Genomic DNA, 22,346 nt, shown 5'->3' with positions numbered 1-22,346 from the left:
TGAACATTAGTTAAATTGATGTGTAATGTAGGGGATAAATTTCACAGTGTGCTATATATAGCTTGTTGTACACTGCCAAAATAGATAAACAGCAAACAGCATTTTAATTTAACATTTATTATTCTAGAAAACGGAAAAGTTCTGGTCCTGTAAACCATTTGGTACTTGGTGGAAAACACTGGAGGTATCAGAGAAAACAACTGCTTAACCTGAGCAGTAAATGTTATTAATGACAAAGCCAATTAAAATTTGATTAAAAACAATTTTATTTTGAAAAGAGCAATTTAAGGCAATAAAAGGCAAGCAAACAGCACTGGGTGCATGGGGAGCCTACACTCCACCAACATGCGCAGTAAACATGATCTAGTTCCTCTTTAAATATTCTATTCCTAATACATATGCATATAAAAGGTGGCTTTATTTAAATTAGTTCATCCTTCTGCTGTTCTTTCCACGATCTAATCTTCTGGTCAGCACTTGCGGGTGGGCTGCATGCACAGTCCTTGTGGTTGTAACTGTTTTAGCTCTGTTTTTACAATCGGTGCCTTTCCCAGTGGTGGGTTACATGCAGAGTCCTTGGGGTTGCTTGCCAGTTCTTACAATCATTTCTTGTATATTCACTTTCACATCTTCAGCAGCAAACTCTCCTCCTTTCTCATCCTTGAGCAACTTGTTATTGTTACATAGGCTATTTTTCACACAAGTTGTTAGCTTCCCTAGTATTTCACTCTACTATACAAACTTCGACATAAATAAAGCAAACAAAATATAATCAATAATAGCAAAGGCAAAGAGCATTTTATACTAAAACATCCTTGTCTCACTTTTTAGTTCCATATTTTTATTTAGCCCATGCATACTTCTGCTTTAGAGTTTCTGCTTTAATAATCTAATTGACACAAATTATCACTCCATCACAGTCAAGATGGTAGGAAACACATGCAGTATGGAGACAAACCTCATTGGTCTCCAAAATTACCTGAAGGGGCATTGGAGTGATGAGGGAGCCAGCCTCTTCTTGATGGCAAGTGACAGAACTAGATGGAATTTTTTCAAGCTGCACCAGGGGAGGTTCAGGCTGGATGCTAGGAAATACTTCTTCAGAGAGAACGTCATCAAACGTTGGAATGGTCTGCTCAGGGCAGTCGTGACTCCACCATCCCTGGAGGTGTTTAAGCAGTGTGTGTGGACCTGACACGTAGGGATATGGTTTAGTATTGACCCTTCAGTGCTGGGTGGAAGGTTGGACTTGATGATCTTTGAGGTCCCTTCCTACTGGATGTTTTCTGTGATTCTGTGAAAGCCTCTCAGCACTGGCTACAGGTTGACATTGTGAGCTTTCTGGTGAATAACTTATTCCAGATGGGTGCCTGGCCTGCTCTACTCATTCAACGTGGCCTGCAGTGGTCATAATCTTCACTGACAGTGCTGCATTACCTCAGCGCATTCGATTTATGCACATTCGGTGAACTGAGAAGTAAGCAGTTCTACTTATGATAACTGCTGCTAGTTCTTACGGTGCCCGACTGACCTCGTCCAAAAGTGAGAAGAAACTGATCTCCGAAACACACCAGTCCGGGGACAATGAGTCCAGGGACCCAGCAAAGTTTAACGAAGACAAACAGCACGCTGGTCTGGGGGATACTCGCTGTTCTAGAAAGAAAGCAGGAGCCAGAACGGAGCATATCCCTGCGAACAGGGACGCGCCGGGGCTGGACCTAACGCCGCCACTCCGCGCGGCTCTTCCCCACCCACTGGAAGGTAGGACGCCCGCATTCCCCGCGTCCCAGAGCAGTTCCGCTGGGGGATGGGGCGGGCCCAGCGATCATGTGGGCCCGGCGGTGGTGCCCCGCCCAGGAGGCGCAGCGGAGGCGGCCGCTGGGGGCGTGGGCAGGTGTCTCCGGCTCGCTTTGCTATTTGTGATCATTCGCCCTGCCTTTCTGGAAGGATGGTGGAAGCGACATGAATCCCAAGCCGGAGCCGCCGCCAGCCCCGGCCCGGAAAAGAGAGGAGGAAGCGGAGGCGGTGGTGCCGCCGCCGAGGGAGGGCGGCAGCATCATGCTGGTGAAGAGGGTCGGCCTGAAGGCGGGCGGCGGCATCGGCGCAGTAAGTGCAGGGTGGGCGGCGCCGGCAGCGGCGGCTTGTGAGTGCGCGCCACCGTCACTGGGGGTGCCGGTGCGATATGGGCCGGGCAAGGCGGCCAGTGACGGCAAGCGCCCGATCCGCTTTTCTGTCTGTGGGGGACCAGCTGCCCTCGGGAGCGTCGTCCGGGTGCCCTCGCGGTCTTGGAAGCTTTCAGGAAGCTGGGGTGCGCCGCGGTGCGCCGGGATGCGCGGCTTCCGCGGCTTCCGCTTGGCGGCATCTCTATCTGACTCGGCCGAGGGCGTCGTGCTGGCCACTCTGCCTTGCCTCCTCGCCTCTACCAGCCCCGGGGCGTTCGTTAGTAGTTTATCCCGAGCAGTGGCGACGCCTGTAAGCAGATGGCTGTAAATAGTTTCTCTCAAAATACATAATGCTGAGGTCCGAGGACGTAAAGCTTAGTGTTTGTGTGGAGTTCTGGGAGGTGCTCAGTTGTAAACCAAAATCGTAGAGCTATCACGTTGTTTCAGTAGCTTAACAGCTCCTTCGGTTTTGTTTCTTCCCAGTGCATTAAGATGTCTTTGTGCAGACAAAAGTATCTGGAAAGAAGCGGTCTCTGAGCTGTCACGAAAATGTGTCAAGGAAAGTTGTAAATGTGGTAGTGGGGTATAATTACTTCTCAAAAGAAACACCTATTGAATGGCTTAATCCTTTTTCTTTGTGCATGCTCAAAAGATGCCGTAGAAACAGATCTGAGATGACATCTCTTGATCTTTCTGCATTAGAGGAGTACAGGTGATCTATTTCAGACAGGGTGTCCCTGGCTAAGATGATAGCGTTCATCCTGTTTTGTTAGTGGTGAGCCCAGAGCCAAAGATGCAGGTAGGGGAGCACAGGGAAACACACAAAATGAAAAACTAGATGATCCTGTCGTTGACAGGCCTTGAAGGGGCACAGGTGAAAACTAGGCCAAATCTTGTCATGATAAATCTCTTCTGTCAAGTTGCAGTCACACAAATTTTGTTTGCAACCTGACTTACTAACTGGTGATTCTTTAGACTTTATTTATGTTTAGGTATTCCTGTAATGCATTAAGTATTAAATATTTAGTCACAAAATTAGATATGCTGAAAGCATTGCTTATGCTAGAAATTTTAAAATGTTTTTAGTGTCAGGGAGCCAACATCTGCCATGCATACCATCTACCTTCACACAGAAAAGCATCTTTGCTATTGGAGAGCGGATAGGTTACTGGTTTTTGTTAAAGTGAAGTGAAGGCACTTGTTATATCTTTAGCTTAGCATTAATTGTGTTAGCATTAATGTGATACCATGGCTAGAACTCAGGCATATAAAAAAAACCAAAACAATCTTGGAACCATCTGTTTACTATCAGTAAGCTCTTTCTCCCTCTGATGAATGTGTTAAGGTAATTTTAGTATGCAATTAACCCAGAGAAGATGTTAAAAAAAACCACTCTATGGCATTCATTAGGTAAATTACATTATTGTATGCAAATTATTTCCAAAGTGACTGCTTTAGACTTCTTGTAAACAAGCAGTTCTATTTTTCAGTCTTTCAGTTTTCTTTTAGAAATGGTTATGTCTTCAAAAAAGTAGGCTGGATTCATTGACAAAGTGCAGCTTATGTGTCCTGTTTGGTGTATTTGCCGTTCTAGGTTTATGTATAGCAGCTGCCATTTAGGACTAGGCATGTAAGATGCACTAACCCAATTTAAAGTAAGAGTAGGAAAGTAATTGTGGAAGAGATTTTATTTTTATCAGCAGGGACAATGTGGTGAAGGAAAAAAGGGATAATGTCACAGAAGAAAAATGGGTGATTTAAATATATCCAGATGATATGAAATGGAGGGTACAGGTGGAGAAATCAAAACAAACTCAAAGAATGCTGACTTTTTTTCTAACCTTGAAGGATTTTAAAGCTTAAATGGAAAACAAACCCGTAATTGACAAAGGTGCTAACCTGGTGTTTTATTACTAGATGGAATACTTGTTGAAGTTGGATAAGCAATTACAATAATGATTTCAAATGCTTAATGTACTCTGTTTTATCACTTTGAAAATTTGGCTTCTAAATGACATAAATTCTGAATTCATGAAATGATCTCAGGTCTTACTTCCTGGGTGTTTGTTTGTTGGTTTGTTGTTGTTTTTTTTCCCCGCAAGGGACTTTGTGTTCCTGTAATGCATGTTGTACAAGAAAGACAGGCAGCTTAAGCCTTATCTTCTGTGTATTGCTACAGCGGTAATACAGCTATACCTACATCAGCCTGGGGTCCGATTCACAATTCTTGACTGAACAGTCTGTTCCCTGCTTTGTTATTGCAGTTCCTACACATCCGTGTGATTGTCATGTGGCTGTCATGTTACTAGAACTCCCTCTGCCTAAACTTTATTGAAGGAGCTAATTAAGACTAAAATATGAGAGATTGTATCATAGCCTTAGAGATTTCTTTGATATGAGTGGGAAGGCATTTGTGGCATTTGAAAGTGGAAGGTTGCCCTTTGTGCTGCTGCTGAAGAAGTAAATGCAAAAATGCAGTATGGTGAGCCACTTCCTTGGCTTGTGAAAGATGTTTTAAATTTAAATTTTTATAATGATTAATTCATCACATCAGATTGGTAAAACAGAGTGGAAGATTATAACATAGTGTGTCAGGTTGCACAACGCTTTCTTCCGTTACCCCTCCAGCTTGGGAGTAACAAGCTTCTGGTTTTTGGTTGGTCTGTGATTAACTTCACCCTGTTGAATGTTTTGGCTTCACTGAGTTAACTAAAATATAAATACTGAACAAATTACTTTTTAGTAAGTTGTGTTACTGGCTCTAAACTTGTAAGAACAACAGTATGTTTAAATAAATTCCATTGGAATTAAATCAGTTTCTCTTGGCTGTATTTCCCTTATTTCAGTGAGCCTCAGAAACTGAAGCAAATTATGACATCAACATTTTGTTGCTGGCAATACAGCCTTGTTCCATCTGAATTATGAGCACTAGAAGTATAAAACAACATGACATTCAGAATATTAATAACACGCAATTTCTGCACAACCTATTGTCAGTAAAGTAATGCCAGAAAAGAATCTTTTTAGCAAAATACAGTACTGTACTGTCTAAATGAAGTGGTCTTATGGGAGAAGTCCTCAAATGGGATAGCTAAGGAGAAAACACATTTAGGTACTGCTTTGAGAGTCAATGGTACAGTAGTTTCATGTTCTTAGGTGCTATAAAATGCCTCAGCTATTATGAAGCCCAGGACCTTTGTGCGTTTTAGAAACATAATGAAAGCATTCTGAAGTTTAAATCTCCATTCCAGAAGATTGCCAGGCTTTATTAATTAAATTGTTTTACCCAGCAAAGCACAGCTGGTATATACCTGAAGAGTGACAGGTTTTTACGGTATCACAGTATCACTAAGGTTGGAAGAGACCTCAAAAATCATCGAGTCCAACCTGTCTCCACAGACCTCATGACTAGACCACGGCACCAAGTGCCACGTCCAATCCCTTCTTGAACACCTCCAGGGATGGTGACTCCACCACCTCCCTGGGCAGCCCATTTCAATGATGAATGACTCTCACAGTGAAGAACCTTCTCCTAACCTCGAGCCTGAACTTCCCCTGGTGCAGCTTGAGACTGTGTCCTCTTGTTCTGGTGCTGGTTGTTTACCCTTTCTGATGGCATTTTTCTTTTTTATAATTCATAAAAATACATCATGGTAAAAGCTGAAACCACATGGTTAAATGTTGGGTGACTTTACTGAAACACCTTTCAGTCTAGAAAGCTGGTTTCTTACCTTTCTGGTAGAATTTAATTGCTATTAGTGAGCACATTGTGCAAATTTGCAATTTTCCTATTTGTTAATCTGTGGAGCACTATTTTCTTCAACAAGAAATTTTTTTTCTGCTAAATATGAATAATTAGGGATCGTCAGTGTTGCATTTACAAGGTTGCCCATGTCATTCTGAATCTTCTGTCACATTAGAGTTTGAACTCTGAATCATTATGTGATTAGCTGCTGTTCATGCTGAGAGGACACTTTCGCTGTTCTGTGTTTACTGATACTGATACTCCAGGTTCTAGCAGTCTGGAAAGTTTTGTGTCCAGAGAGCACTATGCTAGGCTACAGCAATTGAAGTTTAAATATGTAGATAAGACTTGATTTTTTTTATTTTTTTTCTTTTAGTACTGAGGATCCAAGTGTAACCACAGGACAATGAACTTTAAGCAATTCTCTAATGGAGATGCATTTGAATTAACTAAGCAGTCTATGCCCTTTAGAGGCATTTTCAGTGTCATGTATCCTATCTTTTAGGAGGGAAATGTAAGCAATGGATAGATCATCTTGCAATTCACTGTGGTGTGCTATGCTGATTATATATGATTTGACAGTGCCAGTACTAAACCCAAACTTCTAAATGGCCTGAACCTCAAAGACTGAACCAGAGATGGTATGTTTGTGTTTAACACTGCTCAGAGGATTTCTGCTTGGTAAATTTGCCCAGTCTGAACTTAAACAGGAAAGTATTCCAAGCAGAAGATATGGCAAGGCATTCTAGACCCTAAGAGTAAATTGTGTGAAAGTGCCATGCAATTTAAGCACTCTGGCTCAGGCTCTGCTTTACTTACTTTCTTGTATTTTATTACAATAAGTCAGTGTGACTGTTTGAGGCTGTGCCTTTAAGAAAGGGACAGTGTTGGAACACTCTGGCTGAATGTTTTGGTATGAAAATGAAAACATTCAGATATTCTAAATTAATTTCATTGGTAGATTGGTAGAATGCAACTTTAAGTTTTAGTGCAGTGGGAATTTTTCTCAGTTCCAGCCTGTTCTGCCTTTCCAGCCTGTCTGCTTCTGAGCAAAACTAGCTGGAATGACCTTGAGATAAGCAAAACTAATTCCTGCATGTGCTTTTTGAAGCCTAATAAGAACTCTCTTCCCTAATAACTGCCTTTCTTTCTCTCTCTAACCCCTTTTTGGGAAAAAAGGGAGGTAGGGGGAGAGAGTGGGGTATAGCGGGGAGGAATCTTCCTCTTCTGGAGGAGGGAATTTTGTTGTGTTTTTTTTTCTTTGTTGTATATTTCTATATATATTGTAAATACTGTATATATTGTGTTATATATAACCTGCATTCCATATATGCTTGTAAACATAGCTTTGCTTCTCTGACTGAGTTTAGCTGTGGTTTCTTTCTCTGTGGGGGAGGGAGAGCTAGGCCCTCTCTCAATCCACCACAGTCAGTGACAATTGTTTTTTCTGCATACCTTTCATATCATTCCCAGTTCAATAAATCGCAGCTATATCTTTCTGTAAATGTTTCAGCTGCAGCTTGGAGGAACCCACTTCAGCATTCCTCTGTCCCTTGGCAGTGTACTTTGTCCTTCTGTAGGCCTCTTTAGCTGTAAAATAGGCTGTTCAACAATGTGTATTGCTTAAAGTTTCTGAACTAAATGAGCAGTCATGGGGATCAGAGGAGGATCTTTAGGCAGATCTCATAGGAATGGTTGAACAACAGAAGCAGAGAGTTGGCAAGGCAGGCACATGACATGTTTACGCAGTAATAGAATGATGATCCTTTTCCTAACAGGGAGAAATAAATAAATCTTTGACTACAACACTGCTGGATACTAAACTGGTGTCTTTGGAAGTCTTTTCCAGGATCACATTCCTAAGTAGTAGTCATCCCATATCCAGATTATTTTTTTTTAATGTTGGAATTGAATTTGTCTACATTAAAATTAATCTCTCCTCTCCTAATTGTTAGTTTTGATTTGAATTGGTTAGAATATGAATTAACAGATAAATAGCTACGTAAAAGTTTCATAAATAAACAGTGAGAGTTCTGCCTTTGCTCAGAAGAAATTTTTGATTCTGGAGTGAATTATACTAGTTTCCCTTCAAAATGTCTAGCATAAGATATTCCTACTGATACTATATTGCATTTTTTTCCCATTATTCTGTGAAAAATTCCTTGCCAGCTGGATTTCTGGTCTTGAAATGTTCTCATGGGCTTAATTAATGTTCAACAGCTGTGTTCTTTAAACAACAAAAAATACAAAACCCAACCAACCAACAAAAAATGGTCTGTGTTGCACCCAGTAGTTTTCTGTTGTTGTCTTCAAATTGAATTTTGGGTTTATTCTACCTCCAATAAAGGCAGAAGAAATATTTTTCTTTAGAATTGAGTATGGGTGAAAAGAAGCCTACAATTATAAAATTGGAGAAATACTAGATATTTTGTTATATCTTCAGACTTTATAATGATGGTCTTACATTTCTGTTAAGTATTTGAGATTTTGTAATGTTTTGATCACTATTGGTTATGGAAGAGTAATAATTTGACCAGCAGCTGCATTTAAAACCAATCCTAATATGCATACAGAGTTTTTCAGCCTACACATGGGGCTGTCAGATGTAGATCTTTGTGGACAGAAAACAAGCCCTTAGGAGATTTTAAGACATTAGCGACAATACTTAGTTAACATTTAAACATTTTGTTGACTGTACTGATGCTATTTCTGAAACTGTTTGAATGTCTTTAATCATGAGGAATTAAAGTTGTTCCCATAATGGCTAAGTCTAAACCCCTTTGTGCTTCAAGTTTGTAACCACTTTTTGCATATGTCTTAAGATTATTCTTTGTGTAAACAGCTTGCAGTTGCATTCTGTTGCAAAGTACTTGTTTAAAAGAGAAATTAACCACAGCCATTATTTCTTGGTAGCTTCATCCTGAAAGCAAGTATAAATTGTTTCTAGAAAGTTCTTTGAATTCAAGACAAATAAGGAGTTTTTGTTGCATTTTGTCAGTGGTCCTGGCTGTGTAAATGATTGGTCATAACCTGTTTCTTCTCTTGAAAATAACTTGATGCTCAATTAAAAATTGAAAGCTTTTGTGATAAGAGATTTAGGATCTACAGAAAAGGATGGGTGTTCAGAAGTTATCATCTGCACTGGTCCATTTGACAGTGTCAGTGAATTTTCATGTTTGCATAATTTTGGTTTCTTGATACAGACATTTGCACAAATGTTCTTGGAGTAATGTAGATAGAATAGAATTAACCAGGTTGGAGAACCTTTGAGATCATCAAGTCCAACCCATCACCCAACACCACCGAATCAACTAAACCTTGGCACCAAGTACCTCATTCAGTCTCTTCTTAAACACCTCCAATGATGGTGACTTCTCCACCTCCCTGGGCAGCCCATTCCAATGGCCAATCACTTCCTAACATCCAGCCCAAACCTCCCCTGGCACAACTTGAGACTGTTTTCTCTTGTTCTGATGCTGGTTGCCTGGGAGAAGAGACCAACTCCCACCTGGCTACAGCCTCCCTTCAGGTAGTTGTAGACAGCAATAAGGTCTGCCATGAGCCTACTCTTTTCCAGGCTAAGCAACCCCAGCTCCCTCAGCCTTTCCTCATAGGGCTTGTGCTCCAAACCCCTAACCAGTCTTGTGGCCCTTCTCTGGACACGTTCGAGCAACTCAACATCCTTCCTAAACTGAGTGGCCCAGAACTGGACACAGTACTCAAGATGTGGATGTGTGTGGTGGTGTGTGCGCATGTTCCTTTCAGGATTTAAATTCTGCTTTTCCAGGTTATGTCTTGAACCCAAAGGGTTATAGAGAATTCTGGGTTGCCTTTTTTTTATTTTTTTTTTTGTAGTGTAGTGCAACTCTCTGTAACCTATATGATACTGCCTGAAATTATTTGCAGACTTTTTAATCTCCAGGAAATAGTCATTTAGGCCACGTACAGCAAAGATACTTTATTTATATTGACTTCTGTGGAGAAAATCATATGTGTTTATTAGGGTATGTATGTACATCATCTTTCTGGTAAAGGGTTTAAATCTCTCATAAAATTTCCATGTATTAAAAACATTAGAAAAAAGCAGACAGACACTCCAAAACCTTTTAGTGGTGCTGGAACCACCTGCTGCTGAATGCAAACCAGAGGGTTATGGCCCAACATAATCGTTAGCGATGTGGAAGTGAGGGGATCTTCTGACTTTGTAGTCTGTGCCAAGTGCTAGTCAACTGACATACATCTTAGCAAAAAGTACTCCTAACATTGTTTTCCTGCTATAGTATTGTGCTGATTTGAGTTTTAACTGGAATTTAAAAGCTCAAGTGGTAACAGAATTGAAGAGATACATGCAAAACCGCATTGGTAAAGTTTTTACCCAGTTGAACAGCATCTCCATCATTAACCAAATCACATGATAAGTTATTAATTTATAAATATAGATCCAAAAAATCCAGCAAAAAGCCCAGCTAAAAACTTGTACTATTAAAGTCTTTGAAATTAACATCTCTACTGCCAATCCTTTCTTTTCAAAGAAAGTGTTATTTTTTTAAACAAAGTAGTATTTTCTAAACAATGTATTATTTTTCAAGCCCCACGTTGGGTGCCAAGAATATCTGTGCTGGTCTGAGATTTAACTTGAGTTTAAAAGCTCAAATGATAACAGATTGAGATTCCTTCTCCCTGCCCTGCCTTTTCCTGGTAAGCTAAAACAAAGTGAAAAAAAAAAGGGTTAGGGGAAAGGAGAGGTAAATTCATGAAAGAAATAGTCTGAAATAGTTTTGGAAGTAAAAGGTAAATTTTTAACGCACCCTCTCTCTCACCCACCCTCTCTCATTCTACATATACATATCTATATCTATAAAAATTAACAGGGAGGGTTCACAGGTATCACAGGAAGGGATAAAGATAAATAGGAAAATACACAAAACCAAGTCTGGATGGCTTTGTATTCCCTGGATGCAAGTGAATTCAGTTCTTTAGAAAAGTGTAGATTCATCTTGGAAAGTAGGCTCTGACCATGTGCAGGAAGCAGCAGCAGATGATCTCTCTCAAACAAGTGAGGCAAGAAAGAGCAGTAAAAAATGCCCGCCCTTTTTAGAGGCTTGCTGGACAGGAAGGGGGAGTGGAATAGACCACTTTTGACCCAGGGGACCCCTCCTCCTGGAAGGGGAAAAACCAAGTCTCTGCCCATGAGGATCAAGTTTCTTTTGTCCACCTGGGGGATGGGTTCCTTGAGCCCCCATCAAGGATGGGTGTAACCCAGCACAAGTATGTAGATGTACTTGCAGCCTTCTTATATGAAGAAGATTATCCCTTCCTATCAGCTGGTAAGTTTTGGAATGTTGGCTATTTAGAGATCAAAAATTGCATCGTAACCCACAGAGAAATGTTAATAATGCTGAAAAAGTTTTCAGCCTCCCAGAGATAATCTTTGCTCTATGATACTATATTAGTATTTCTTGGAAGAAAAAAGTGTTTACTTCAGATCCTGGAGCTTTGAAGCAGTCTGCAATAGAGGAAATAGCTTATTAGCAAGCAAAAATGCTGTCTGGGTTACTTTTAGTCTGCTCCTATGGGTTTTCATAATCTCAGTTGTAGACAAACAGATGTTGGTCTCTTCTCCCAGGCAGCTAGTACCAGAACAAGAGGACACAGTCTCAGGCTGCGCCAGGGGAGGTTTAGGTTGGATGTTGGGAAAAAGTTCTATACAGAGAGAGTGATTGCCCATTAGAATGGGCTGCCTGGGGAGGTGGTGGAGTCGCCATCATTGGAGGTTTTCAGGAGGAGACTTGATGGGGTGCTTGGTGCCATGGGTTAGTTGTTTAGGTGGTGTTGGATTGGTTGATGGGTTGGATGCGATGATCTTGAAGGTCTCTTCCAACCTGGTTTATTCTATGTATTCTATAAGTTGTCATGTTCTTTTTTTTGGTTCAGTGGGAGACCCTGCATTTCAGGTTTGCTCTACTCTCCCTCTAGTGAAATTACACAGTCTGATAACTTTGTCACTAGATGATGTCTCTTCAACAGAACTCCACATTATTAGATTGTACAATGTGCAAGAGAAGTCTCCTCTATTTTGGGTAAACTTCATGTGTGTGTGGGAGTACCGGTTGAGAGTGCTGTACTGCTCTTTTCTAAGAATTGCCAACCCTGTGGGGGTGTGCAGACGCTGAATTGGTTAGAAACACTGAAAAACAGTTTTTACAGGGCAGATACCAGAAGAAAGGAAAGGAGTAATTTGGGAACCCGAAACCTTGTAGAACACAGTCTAACAATTGCTACATGGAAATGAAAGGAAGCAGCAGTTCTGCTTAAATCTCTTCTGCCAAAGGATTCTACCTGGCAACTCTAAATGATTTTAGATAGCCCATCTGATGTCCAGTCCTTGGCTCTTGGATGTCACTGATTTCACAGCATCATGGGCACTTATGTAGCTCTCTGATCTCGTTCTCTATGGGCAGGGCAGAAGCATGAAATCAGTTATCAGCAGTCAACAGAAAGCAGTTGTATACACTACATAAGCTACTTTGGCAGTTCCAAATGCAAAAATTAGTACTCTTTTGCTTAAGTGCATTGCCATAGATTTGTTGTATGGGTGACGTGATCTTCGTGAAACAGTTCTGGTTTGTTGTCACCTGTGGATGTAGCAGGGAGAGTCAGACCATTTGTCACACTGCTGTGGAAGAGTTGTGATTAGTGGTCAAGGTGGAGAAAACCTAAAGGCACGCTGGAGGTGAGTGCAGTACAGGGCAGTGTCAGGAATCAGAAAAATAGTTCTCTTTGGTCAACAAGAGTTAGAGGGAACAAACTTTCTCAAGTTCTTTGGAATCTTCAGTAATTTTGTAATACTTCTTCTCTGCCCTTGTTTGGTATTTTATTGTTTGCAAGGGCTTGGTAGTAGTATGTCATCCTGAAAGCAGGTTATTGTATTTGCACGAGATTTTTGCACATGGAATGAACTAGATGTGTACAACCACTGCATGTATTTTTCTTTCTTAGCAGCAAGGTATTGGTCGACCTGGAATATACCATGCAGTGGTGGTCATATTTCTGGAATTCTTTGCCTGGGGGCTCTTGACAACTCCAATGCTAGTGGTAAGTACCACTGATCAGCTATTGTCTTGGCAGTAATGACAACAGTTAATTTGCTAATTCCTAAGGATGAATGGTTTCATTTGTCTTGCACTTCCTGTTTAGCATATTAATTGAATTCCAGGAGTGTTTAACAATTAATACTGCACAGTTGAAGTGTATACTACAGGTGACATCTAGACTGCTGAAAAACTAAAACGTAGTGAAAAATAATAGCAACTCACTGTACTAGTCTTCAGCTTTTATTTGCCTTTTAGAGGAGCATCAATTTAGTGTACTGATGAAAGTCTCTGGAAACTGCCTATTTTTAATTCTTCAGAGTTCAGTTAATCTTCCAGTCATAACAATTCAACCTATGCATCCCATAGTTACTTCATATGCTACTGTGGGCTGACTGTTTTACCAGCATGTATCTTGAACTAAAATATAAAAGCTTCATTGTAGGAGATTGATAAGTATTTAATCTGTTCTGGAATGTAGTTATTTTCCAGATGAATAGGTAATTTGAGTGTTTGGTAGTAGTATATGAGACTAAGGATGAGGAAAAGGCAGAGGTACTTAACACCTTCTTTGCCTCAATTTTTACTAGCAGGACAGAATGTCTTCCAGACAGCTGGCCTGCAGAGCTGGCAGAAGGAGTCAGGGAGCAGCATAGTTTTCCTCTGATCCAGAATGGGGTAGTTGGTGATCTGCTTAGCCTCTTGGATCCCCACAAGTCCATGGGACCAGATGGGATCCATCCCAGGGTGCTGAGAGAGCTGGCAGATGTGCTGGCCAAGCCACTCTCCATCATTTTTCAGCAGTCCTGGCTCACTGGAGACATCCCAGAAGACTGGAAGCTGGCCAGTGTGGTGTCCATCCACAAGAAGGGCCGGTTGGATGTGCTAGGGAATTCTAGGCCTGTCAGGCTGACCTCAGTGCCAGGCAAGATTATGGAACAGGTCATCTTGAGTGCAGTCACACAGCACTTAGAGGATGGCCAAGGGATCAGGCCCATCCAGCATGGATTTAGGAAGGGCAGGTCCTGCCTGACCAACCTGATCTCCTTCTATGATCAGGTGACCCGACTAGTGGATGTGGGGAGGCCTGTGGATGTAGTCTACCTGGACGTCAGCAAGGCCTTTGACAGCATCCCCCACAGCAAACTCCTGGCCAAGCTGTCAGCCCGTGGCTTGGATGGGAGCACACTGTGATGGGTTAGGAACTGGCTGGAGGGCTGAGGCCAGAGAGTGGTGGTGAATGGTGCCACATCCAGCTGGTGGCCAGTCACTAGTGGTGTGCCCCAGGGATCAGTACTGGGCCCCATGCTCTTTAACATCTTTATTGATGATCTGGATGAGGGCGTTGAGTCCATCATCAGTAAACTTGCAGATGACACCAAGCTGGGGGCAGGAGTTGCTCTGCTGGAGGGTAGAGAGAGGCTCTGCAGAGGGACCTCAACAGGCTGGGCAGATGGGCAGAGTCCAACGGCATGAGATTGAACACATCCAAGTGCCGGGTTCTGCACATTGGCCACAGCAACCCCATGCAGAGCTACAGGCTGGGGTCAGAGTGGCTGGAGAGCAGTCAGGTGGAGAGGGACCTGGGGGTGCTGGTTGATGGTAGGCTGAACATGAGCCTGCAGTGTGCCCAGGCAGCCAGGTGGGCCAATGGCATCCTGGCCTGCATCAGGAACAGTGTGGCCAGCAGGAGCAGGGAGGTCATTCTGCCCCTGTCCACTGCACTGGTTAGCCCGCACCTTGAGTACTGTGTCCATTTCTGGGCTCCTCAGTTTAGGAAGGATGTTGACTTGCTGGAGCGTGTCCAGAGAAGGGCAACAAAGTTGGTGAGGGGCTTGGAAAACAAGGAGAGATTGAGGGAGCTGTGGTTGCTTAGCCTGGAGAAGAGGAGACTCAGAAGTGACCTTATTGCTCTCTGCAACTACCGGAAGGGGGGTTGTAGACAGGCGGATGTTGGTCTCTTCTCCCAGGCAGCCAGTACCAGAACAAGAGGTCACAGTCTCAGGCTGCGTCAGAGGAGGTTTAGCCTGGATGTTAGGAGGAAGTTTTACACAGAGAGAGTGATTGCGCACTGGAATGGGCTGCCCGAGGAGGTGGTGGGGTCACCATCGCTGGGGGTGTTCAGGATGAGGCTTTACAGGATGCTTGGTTGCATGGTTTAGTTGATTGGGTGGTGTTGGATGATAGGTTGGACACAATGATCTTGAAGCTCTCTTCCAACCTGGTCTATTCTATTCTATTCTATTCTATTCTATTCTATTCTATTCTATTCTATTCTATTCTATTTTTATCTGAAGACATGGATCCTAGTCTTTCAAATCAGGTAAGAGGGAAGTCCTCAAAAGTCTACTAGTCAAGTTTTTTATCAGGTAATAACTGAGAGCACTTTGAATACATGATGAGTGAGGTTTTGAGGCATTGGAAGACCTTGAAGTTAGTTATTTTCCTTCCACAAACTAAACAAAATCATCTGCCGAACTCTTGAAAGGTGTCTGTCTGACCAACTTAATGACAATCACTGATCTTTCTGGCATAACTGTTTAGATGAGCTTTTTTATTATTAAGCTAACAGATTTCCATAAAGAAAATTTCTCAGTAAATGACTACCCTGTCATGCTGTCTTGGCAGTGTCAACATATGAGGACACTTAAAGGATGGTCTTTCTTGTTTCTATTTTTTTTATTTCCTCTTTTTTTTTTAACGAAAATGATCAAGTTGCCTGAGCTCAACATGTCTCATTTAAAAGAATCATAGAATTGCTAAGATTGGAAGGGACCTCAAGGATCATCTAGTTCCAGCACTCCTGCCATGGGTAGGGACACCTCACACTAGAACGGGTTGCTCAGAGCCACATCCAGCCTGGCCTTCAAAACCTCCAGGGGTGAAGTCTCCACCACCTCCCTGGGCAACCTGTTTGGGTGTCTCACCACCCTCATGGTGAAGAATTTCTTCCTAACATCCAATCTGAATCTACCCATTTCTAGTTTTGTTCCATTCCCCCCACCTGACACCCTTAAAAGTCCCTCCCCAACTTTCTTGTAGGCCCCCTTAAGATACTGGAAAGCCACAATAAGGTCTTCTCAGAGCCTTCTCTTCTCCAGACTGAATAGTCACAAATCTGTCAGTCTGTCCTCATAGGAGAGGTGCTCCAGCCCTCTGATCATCCTCATGGCCCTTCTCTGGACACATTCCAGCATGTTCAGATCCTTCTTGTAATAGGGCCTCCAGAACTGGATGCAGTGCTCCAGGTGGGGTCTCACCAGAGGGGAGTAGAAGGGGAGAATCACCTCCCTTGACCTGCTGGCTATCCTTCTCTTGATGCAGCCCAGGATGTGATTGGTTTTCTGGGCTACAAGTGCACACTGCTGGCTCATGTTGAGCTTCTCATCCACCAGCACCCCCAAGACCTTTTCTTCAAGGCTGCTCTCAAGCCACTCACTGTCCAGTCTATATTGGTGCTTGGGATTGCTCCTACCCAGATGCAGGACATTGCATTTGGTTTTGTTGAACTTCATGAGGTTAGCTTGGGCCCACCTCTCCAGCCTGTCAACGTCCCTCTGGATGCCGTCCCTTCCCTCCAGCGTGTCTGCTGTACCACACAGCTTAGTGCTGTCAGCAAAGCTGCTGAGGGTGCACTCAGTGCCACTGTCCATGTTGTCAACAAAGATGTTAAACAAGTCTGGTTCCAGTACTGATCCCTGAGGGACTCCGCTTGTCACTGGCCTCCACTTGGACATGGACCCATTGACAGGTACCCTGTGGGTGCAGCCATCAAGCTAGTCCTTTATCCACTGAATGGTCAATCCATCAAACCCATACTACACCAGCTTGGAGACCAGGATGTTGTGTGGGACAGACTTGAAGGCTTTGCTCAGGTCCAGGTAAATGATACCAGTTGCTCAGATTTCATCTGTTAATATTGTGACCATGTCATAGAAGGCCACCAGGTTTGTCAGGCAGGATTTGCCTTTGGTGAAGTGATGGTGATTGTACCCAATCACCTCTTTGTTATTCTTCTGTCTCAGCAGTGCCTCCAGGAAGATCTGCTCTGTGATCTTTCTGGGTGTCATAGTTTGGGCTGGGTGCCCTCTGCTGCAGGGGTGTTTTCCTGTGTCCAGAAGTCCAGCCCAGTGGGTGGACACAGGAAATTAGGTATTTCTACCATAATCCCTTGCACCACTATAAATTTTACGGTGGGATCTGGCACTTCCTCTTCCCTTCCTCTCTGAGACCTGGTAAGTGGGGGAGAGATCTCCCGGCCATGGACATGATTAGGCCCAAGGCCACGGGGGGATGGGCAGTCTCAGATCTGGCCAGCTGAGACCAGCCTAGCAGTAGAGGGGGGGAAGGAGGAGCCCTGGGGGTTTTTGGGTGCACCCTCAGGTGGGGTTGGGATTTCTCTGGGTCTATTTTGGTCTCTTTCTTGTCACTATGTTTCCTTTTTTGTACACATTCACTGTTCTCTATTTAAACTTTCCACCACTTTTGCAACCTGTTTGTCTGAGTCGTTATTTCTGCATGTGGTGGGGACTGGGTCTGCCCCAACCCATTACACTGAGCACAGAGGTGAGACTGACTGACTTATGGTTCCCTGGGTCATCTCTCTTTCCCCTTTAGAAAATGGGTGTTATGTTTCCCCTTTTACAGTCAGTGGGGACCTCCCCAGACTGCCAAGACTTTTGGAATATAATAGAGAGTGGTTTAGCAACCTCATCTGCCAGCTCCCTCAGCACTCGTGGATGTCTCCCATCGGGTCCCATGGACTTAAACACTTTCAGGTTCTTCAGAGGGTCATGAGCCTGATCTTCACTCAAAATGGGCAGTTTCTACTTCCAGTGCCTTCCATTATCTTCCATTATTCCAGGAGTGCTGCTGGAGCCCTTGCCAGTGAAGGCTGAGGTAAAGAAGTCATTGAGAACCTCAGCCTTCTCCATGTCACTTGTCACCAGTTCACCTGTGTCCTTTCTGAGGGGGCCCACACCTTCCCTAGCCTTCTTTTTACCATTAAAACACCTATAGACATTTTCTCTCTTCCCTTGATCTGCCTGGCTACATTTAATTCTAACTGAGCTTTAACTTTTCTAATCAGGTCTCTTGCTGCTTGGGCAGCTTCCTTTTATGCCCCCAATTCCAGCTGTCCTCTTTTCCATTCCTTGTACAATTTCTTTTTGTGTGCCAGCATGTCCAGCAGCTCCTCACTCATCAAGGTAGGTCTCCTAGCATTCCTTCCTGCTTTCCTCTTTGTGGGTATACTTTGCTCCTGTGTATATAATGTGTAAATGGTGTGTGTATATATATGTGTGTGTGTGTATACATATATATATATAGTGTAAATAGAATTATGTATAAATAGTAATTACTACATAATTTTCAAAAACCTCTCTACTCTGATAAAACTCTATGTTAGGCAGGTTCTTTAATAGTTCCTAAATAGTGGACTCCAATTGAAATTGTTCCATATTAATTATTACTGTTAGCCACAAGCAGCTAATACTAATTCTTGAAGTTAGTATTAATCATTACACTGTATCTAACAGGAGTGTTATAGAAATCTTCTCACATAAAGCTAAATGCTTATTTTGACTTAAATATGTGGGATTCCATAAAGTTGTGGTCTTGAATGATTCATATTTTGTGTGTTCCTCTCTTACATGATCTTGAATACTTTGGAGGATTTCGCATTGAATTAAAAAAATAATTTAAAACATTGAGTTACATATAATGGTGTAACTTACCTTGCAGAGGGGTAAGTTATTTCTGTTTATGAGGGTGATAATCTTTATTTGTAATCAGCTTTGCACATACTGGCAGCTAGTTCTGTGTTTTACATAATTTCAAATCTGGTTTAATACTTTGCACCCTTCCATCTTGTAAGGTACTTGTGGTAACATACCTTGACCTGCTGATCAGCCAGCAATACTAGAACTGTAGAGCTTACTTACATGATGTTCAACCTTTGAGCTGCCAGCTGCCTTCTTTAGCTTAATCAGATCTGTCTAGTAGGAAAAGCAGAAATGTAAATATCTGACCTGGTGTTCAAAGCTCACGGTCACTCTTAATTTTTCTGGTGGTTGTGTTGAGATTCTTCACCTCATTGTTAACATTCAATGAGATTAAAATGTTTTGTTGTGTTATTATAACAATTAATCATAAATATTGTGTGAAAACTAAGGTTATGTAAAATTAATTTTTTAGATTACTTTTTCACTTCATTTGTGTAATGAATATACTGGTGATTCTGTGATTTGTGTTAAAGGTAGAGAATTCAGAGTGCACTGGGACTGGGGGACAGGAGCATGCAAGAGCCTGTTTTGAGGACAAAGGGAAAGCTGCATATTTTACAGACTCAGAGACATGTGTTTGGCTAATTGGCGACAGCAAGGCTGAGGAGAAGAACTGAGAATTTGTTTTCTTTAGATAAGAAGCCTGGACTACTGAGCATGTGTGCAAGTGGATACTTTGACCCTTACCACACAGAATGCACGGGAGCAGGGATCTGCCCAGCTATTCTAAGACTCTTAGCCTGGAGAAAAGAAGGATCAGGGGTGACCTCATTGCCCTCTACAACTACCTGAAAGGTGGCTGTAGACAGGAAGGGGTTGGTCTCTTCTCCCAGGCAACTAGCACCAGAACAAGGGGACACAGTCTCAAGCTGCACCAGGGGAGGTTTAGACTCGAAGTAAGGAGAAAGTTCTTCACTGAGCGAGTCATTCGTCATTGGAATGGGCTGCCTAGGGAGGTGGTGGAGTCACTGTCCCTGGAGGTGTTCAAGAGGAGAATGGACATGGTACTTGGTGCCATGGTCTAGTTATGAGGTCTGTGGAGACAGGTTGGACTCGATGATCCTTGAGGTCTCTTCCAACCTTAGTCATACTGTGATACTGTGACTCATTATCATATGCCTGCCTTCTATTTACCATAAGTTTGTTTATGTAGATGATGTAACTGTATAAGATGAAGAAAGCTATTGTAAAGCTGCTGTGGGGTGAAGTTTGGTACCCTCGCATGCCCAACCGGTTGCTTTGCTTGCTTTTATTGCTTTTTATTGCCTTTTTATGGTCTTTTATTGCCAATAAAATTGTGACCAAAACCTTTTACCTGGAGTCATCTATAACAATTTGACACATCGGTGAAGCTGTAGCGTTTGTTACGTGACAATGTACTTAAAAAGGATCTATTGTCTTAATGTTGTTACAAAGCACACAAAAGCTATTCTCACACTGTCCAAAGCTTATGCTCATTCCTCTTATTTATGGATTTATAAGCCAATATTAGTGAATCACCATAAGAAATTGTCAAAGTTATGGTTGTTAGCTATGAAATTAGGAAATAAGAATATTATTAACAATAAAATTATTATTTTGCATTATTAATAATATGTATTAATATTAATTACTAATATTAATAACCTCTAATGGCATGGCTTTCCCCCAGCTCAGCTTGAAAATGAGTGAGGGTCTGAAACACTCACAGGTGGTCCCAGCACTGACGGTGCTCTGAATTGCCCTGGTGCTGTGGAGCGCTGGGCAGCTCCTCCCCTTGTAACTTGGCAGCTGGCACACAGGGGCTGTTAGGCACGGTCCTTGCTTTGCAAGTAGGCATATGAAGGGCTTTGGGTCACAGGTCTGCCACTTCACACTCTCAGCAGATGCTTAGAACTGCCGAAAGGATTCCAGCAAGTTCTCCCCAGCTGGTGTGGCCTTGCCAGTGGGGCTCGGTGTCTTCAGGCAGTGGGACTGAGGTACAACACAAAGCTGTCTGTAGTTCAGTGCAGCTTAAATGAAGGACTCTTTGCTAGTTTCCGGGTAAACTGTGGCACACTGGCACTTCCTGGGTAGCAAGGCTTCCCTCCGGACTGCAGACAAAGGCAGAACATATGCACAGAGCAGAGTTCATGCAAGGAGCCAGAGCAGAAGCAAAACAACTCAACAGCAAAAGAGCAAGAGCAGAAGAGTGCATTGTTTACAATTTCTGTAATATTTATAATTTGCTCGAGCTTGGATTTAGCCAATAGTTAATCTTGGTCAGCACATCATTAACCAATAGCCAAGCATATACCAGAATATGGCCATACTTGGAAGAAGTACAAGCATCCCATAAGGTGGGCATGTGATCTTGTTTATCCCAAAAAAGGCAGATTGTCTTGTTGATGCCTGGCCCTTTGTTTACTGAGCTCTGGCTAAGTACCCACTCCAGAAGGGAGGGGGAAGGGAGGTTTGAGCAAAACATGTAGGGTAATGTTTTGGCAACATTTGGGGCATAATTCTGGGCGTATGTAGCCTTTACCACAGCAATATTATTCATTTAATGGCATATGTTGTCTTCAGTAGCGTCTTCTTTTAAATATGTCTATAAACTAAAAAAATTAAAAGCTTGAAATACTATCAGCAGTGGTTGCCTCCCAGGAAAATACTGGGAAACATTTTACAAAAGATAATGAGATATGACTGTGAGTTTACTGTTTGATTCTTCCCCCACCCCCCCTCTCGGAAGATGCCTACTTTTGCTTCTCTAATTTTTTTCTCCTTCATTGAGATCACAAGATCAGTGGTCAAACAGATACAAAATTATTGTAAATATCTAAAGAGAGGATGAGTCCAGATGGAAAAAGGGATGTAAACCACCTTGATTTAACCTATTAAGCTGAGAATATTAGTCATCTTTTAAAAATTATACTGGTGCTTTTCAGTGTAACTAAAGTATTGTGTCTTTTCAGGCCAGTGACTTACTATAAATATAAATAATTTTTGTAGATGTTGGCACTTAGGCAGAAAAGGAATTTGGTGTGTGTGTGCATACACACTTGATCGTTGCAATGATTTTTTAATTGATGTAGTGACACCTGTGAGGCCCTTTAACTTTCTTGCATATTTATGGTAAATCTGTTTAGTATAGATTAACATGCTGACCCTTGAATTAAGACTGCTGGTAAAGCACCTTAAATTAATTTATAGCTGTACTTGAACACTCCGAACTGCTGGTAGTATTTTTAAGTGTCTACTTGTTTCTAACTGTTTTGCTGTTGGATATATGCAATTTGTTCAGAAACAGATTGCACAGTGCCTTTTTGGGCAGTTGTGAATATAGCACTATGTTTTTCTTGATAGACTAAGTTAGATGAATTTCATTTTCACTCTTAATTAGTTAGGAACAATGATGAAGTCAGTCTTTTGAAGGAATTATCTACCTCAAAAATTTTGTGATTTGTACAACGTGGAGGTACTTTTTGCTTACACTGATACTCCTTCTGAGCAAAATACCCCAAGCCAAGCTGTCTCTGCAGTACAGTGTGATAAGTGCCAGCAGAGGACTTTATGCCAATAAACTGGTATTAAACCTTGTCAGTAT

At 42.2% G+C, this 22,346-nt stretch overlaps 1 protein-coding gene across 1 annotated transcript in view; it reads left to right on the top strand.

Moving 5' to 3' along the window:
• Positions 1–1,493: 1,493 nt before the first annotated feature.
• Positions 1,494–22,346, top strand: part of LOC104299259 (hippocampus abundant transcript-like protein 1) — a 40,030-nt gene continuing 19,177 nt past the window's right edge. The window contains exons 1-3 of the mRNA XM_054177757.1: positions 1,494–1,886; positions 1,948–2,106; positions 12,907–13,002. Of these exons, the coding sequence (XP_054033732.1) occupies positions 1,494–1,886; positions 1,948–2,106; positions 12,907–13,002 (648 nt within the window). The remainder of the gene's footprint in view (positions 1,887–1,947; positions 2,107–12,906; positions 13,003–22,346) is intronic.

This window comes from Dryobates pubescens, chromosome Z, assembly GCF_014839835.1.
Source record: "Dryobates pubescens isolate bDryPub1 chromosome Z, bDryPub1.pri, whole genome shotgun sequence".
Classification (NCBI taxonomy): domain Eukaryota; kingdom Metazoa; phylum Chordata; class Aves; order Piciformes; family Picidae; genus Dryobates; species Dryobates pubescens.
This window is presented reverse-complemented; position numbering and strand designations above follow the sequence as displayed.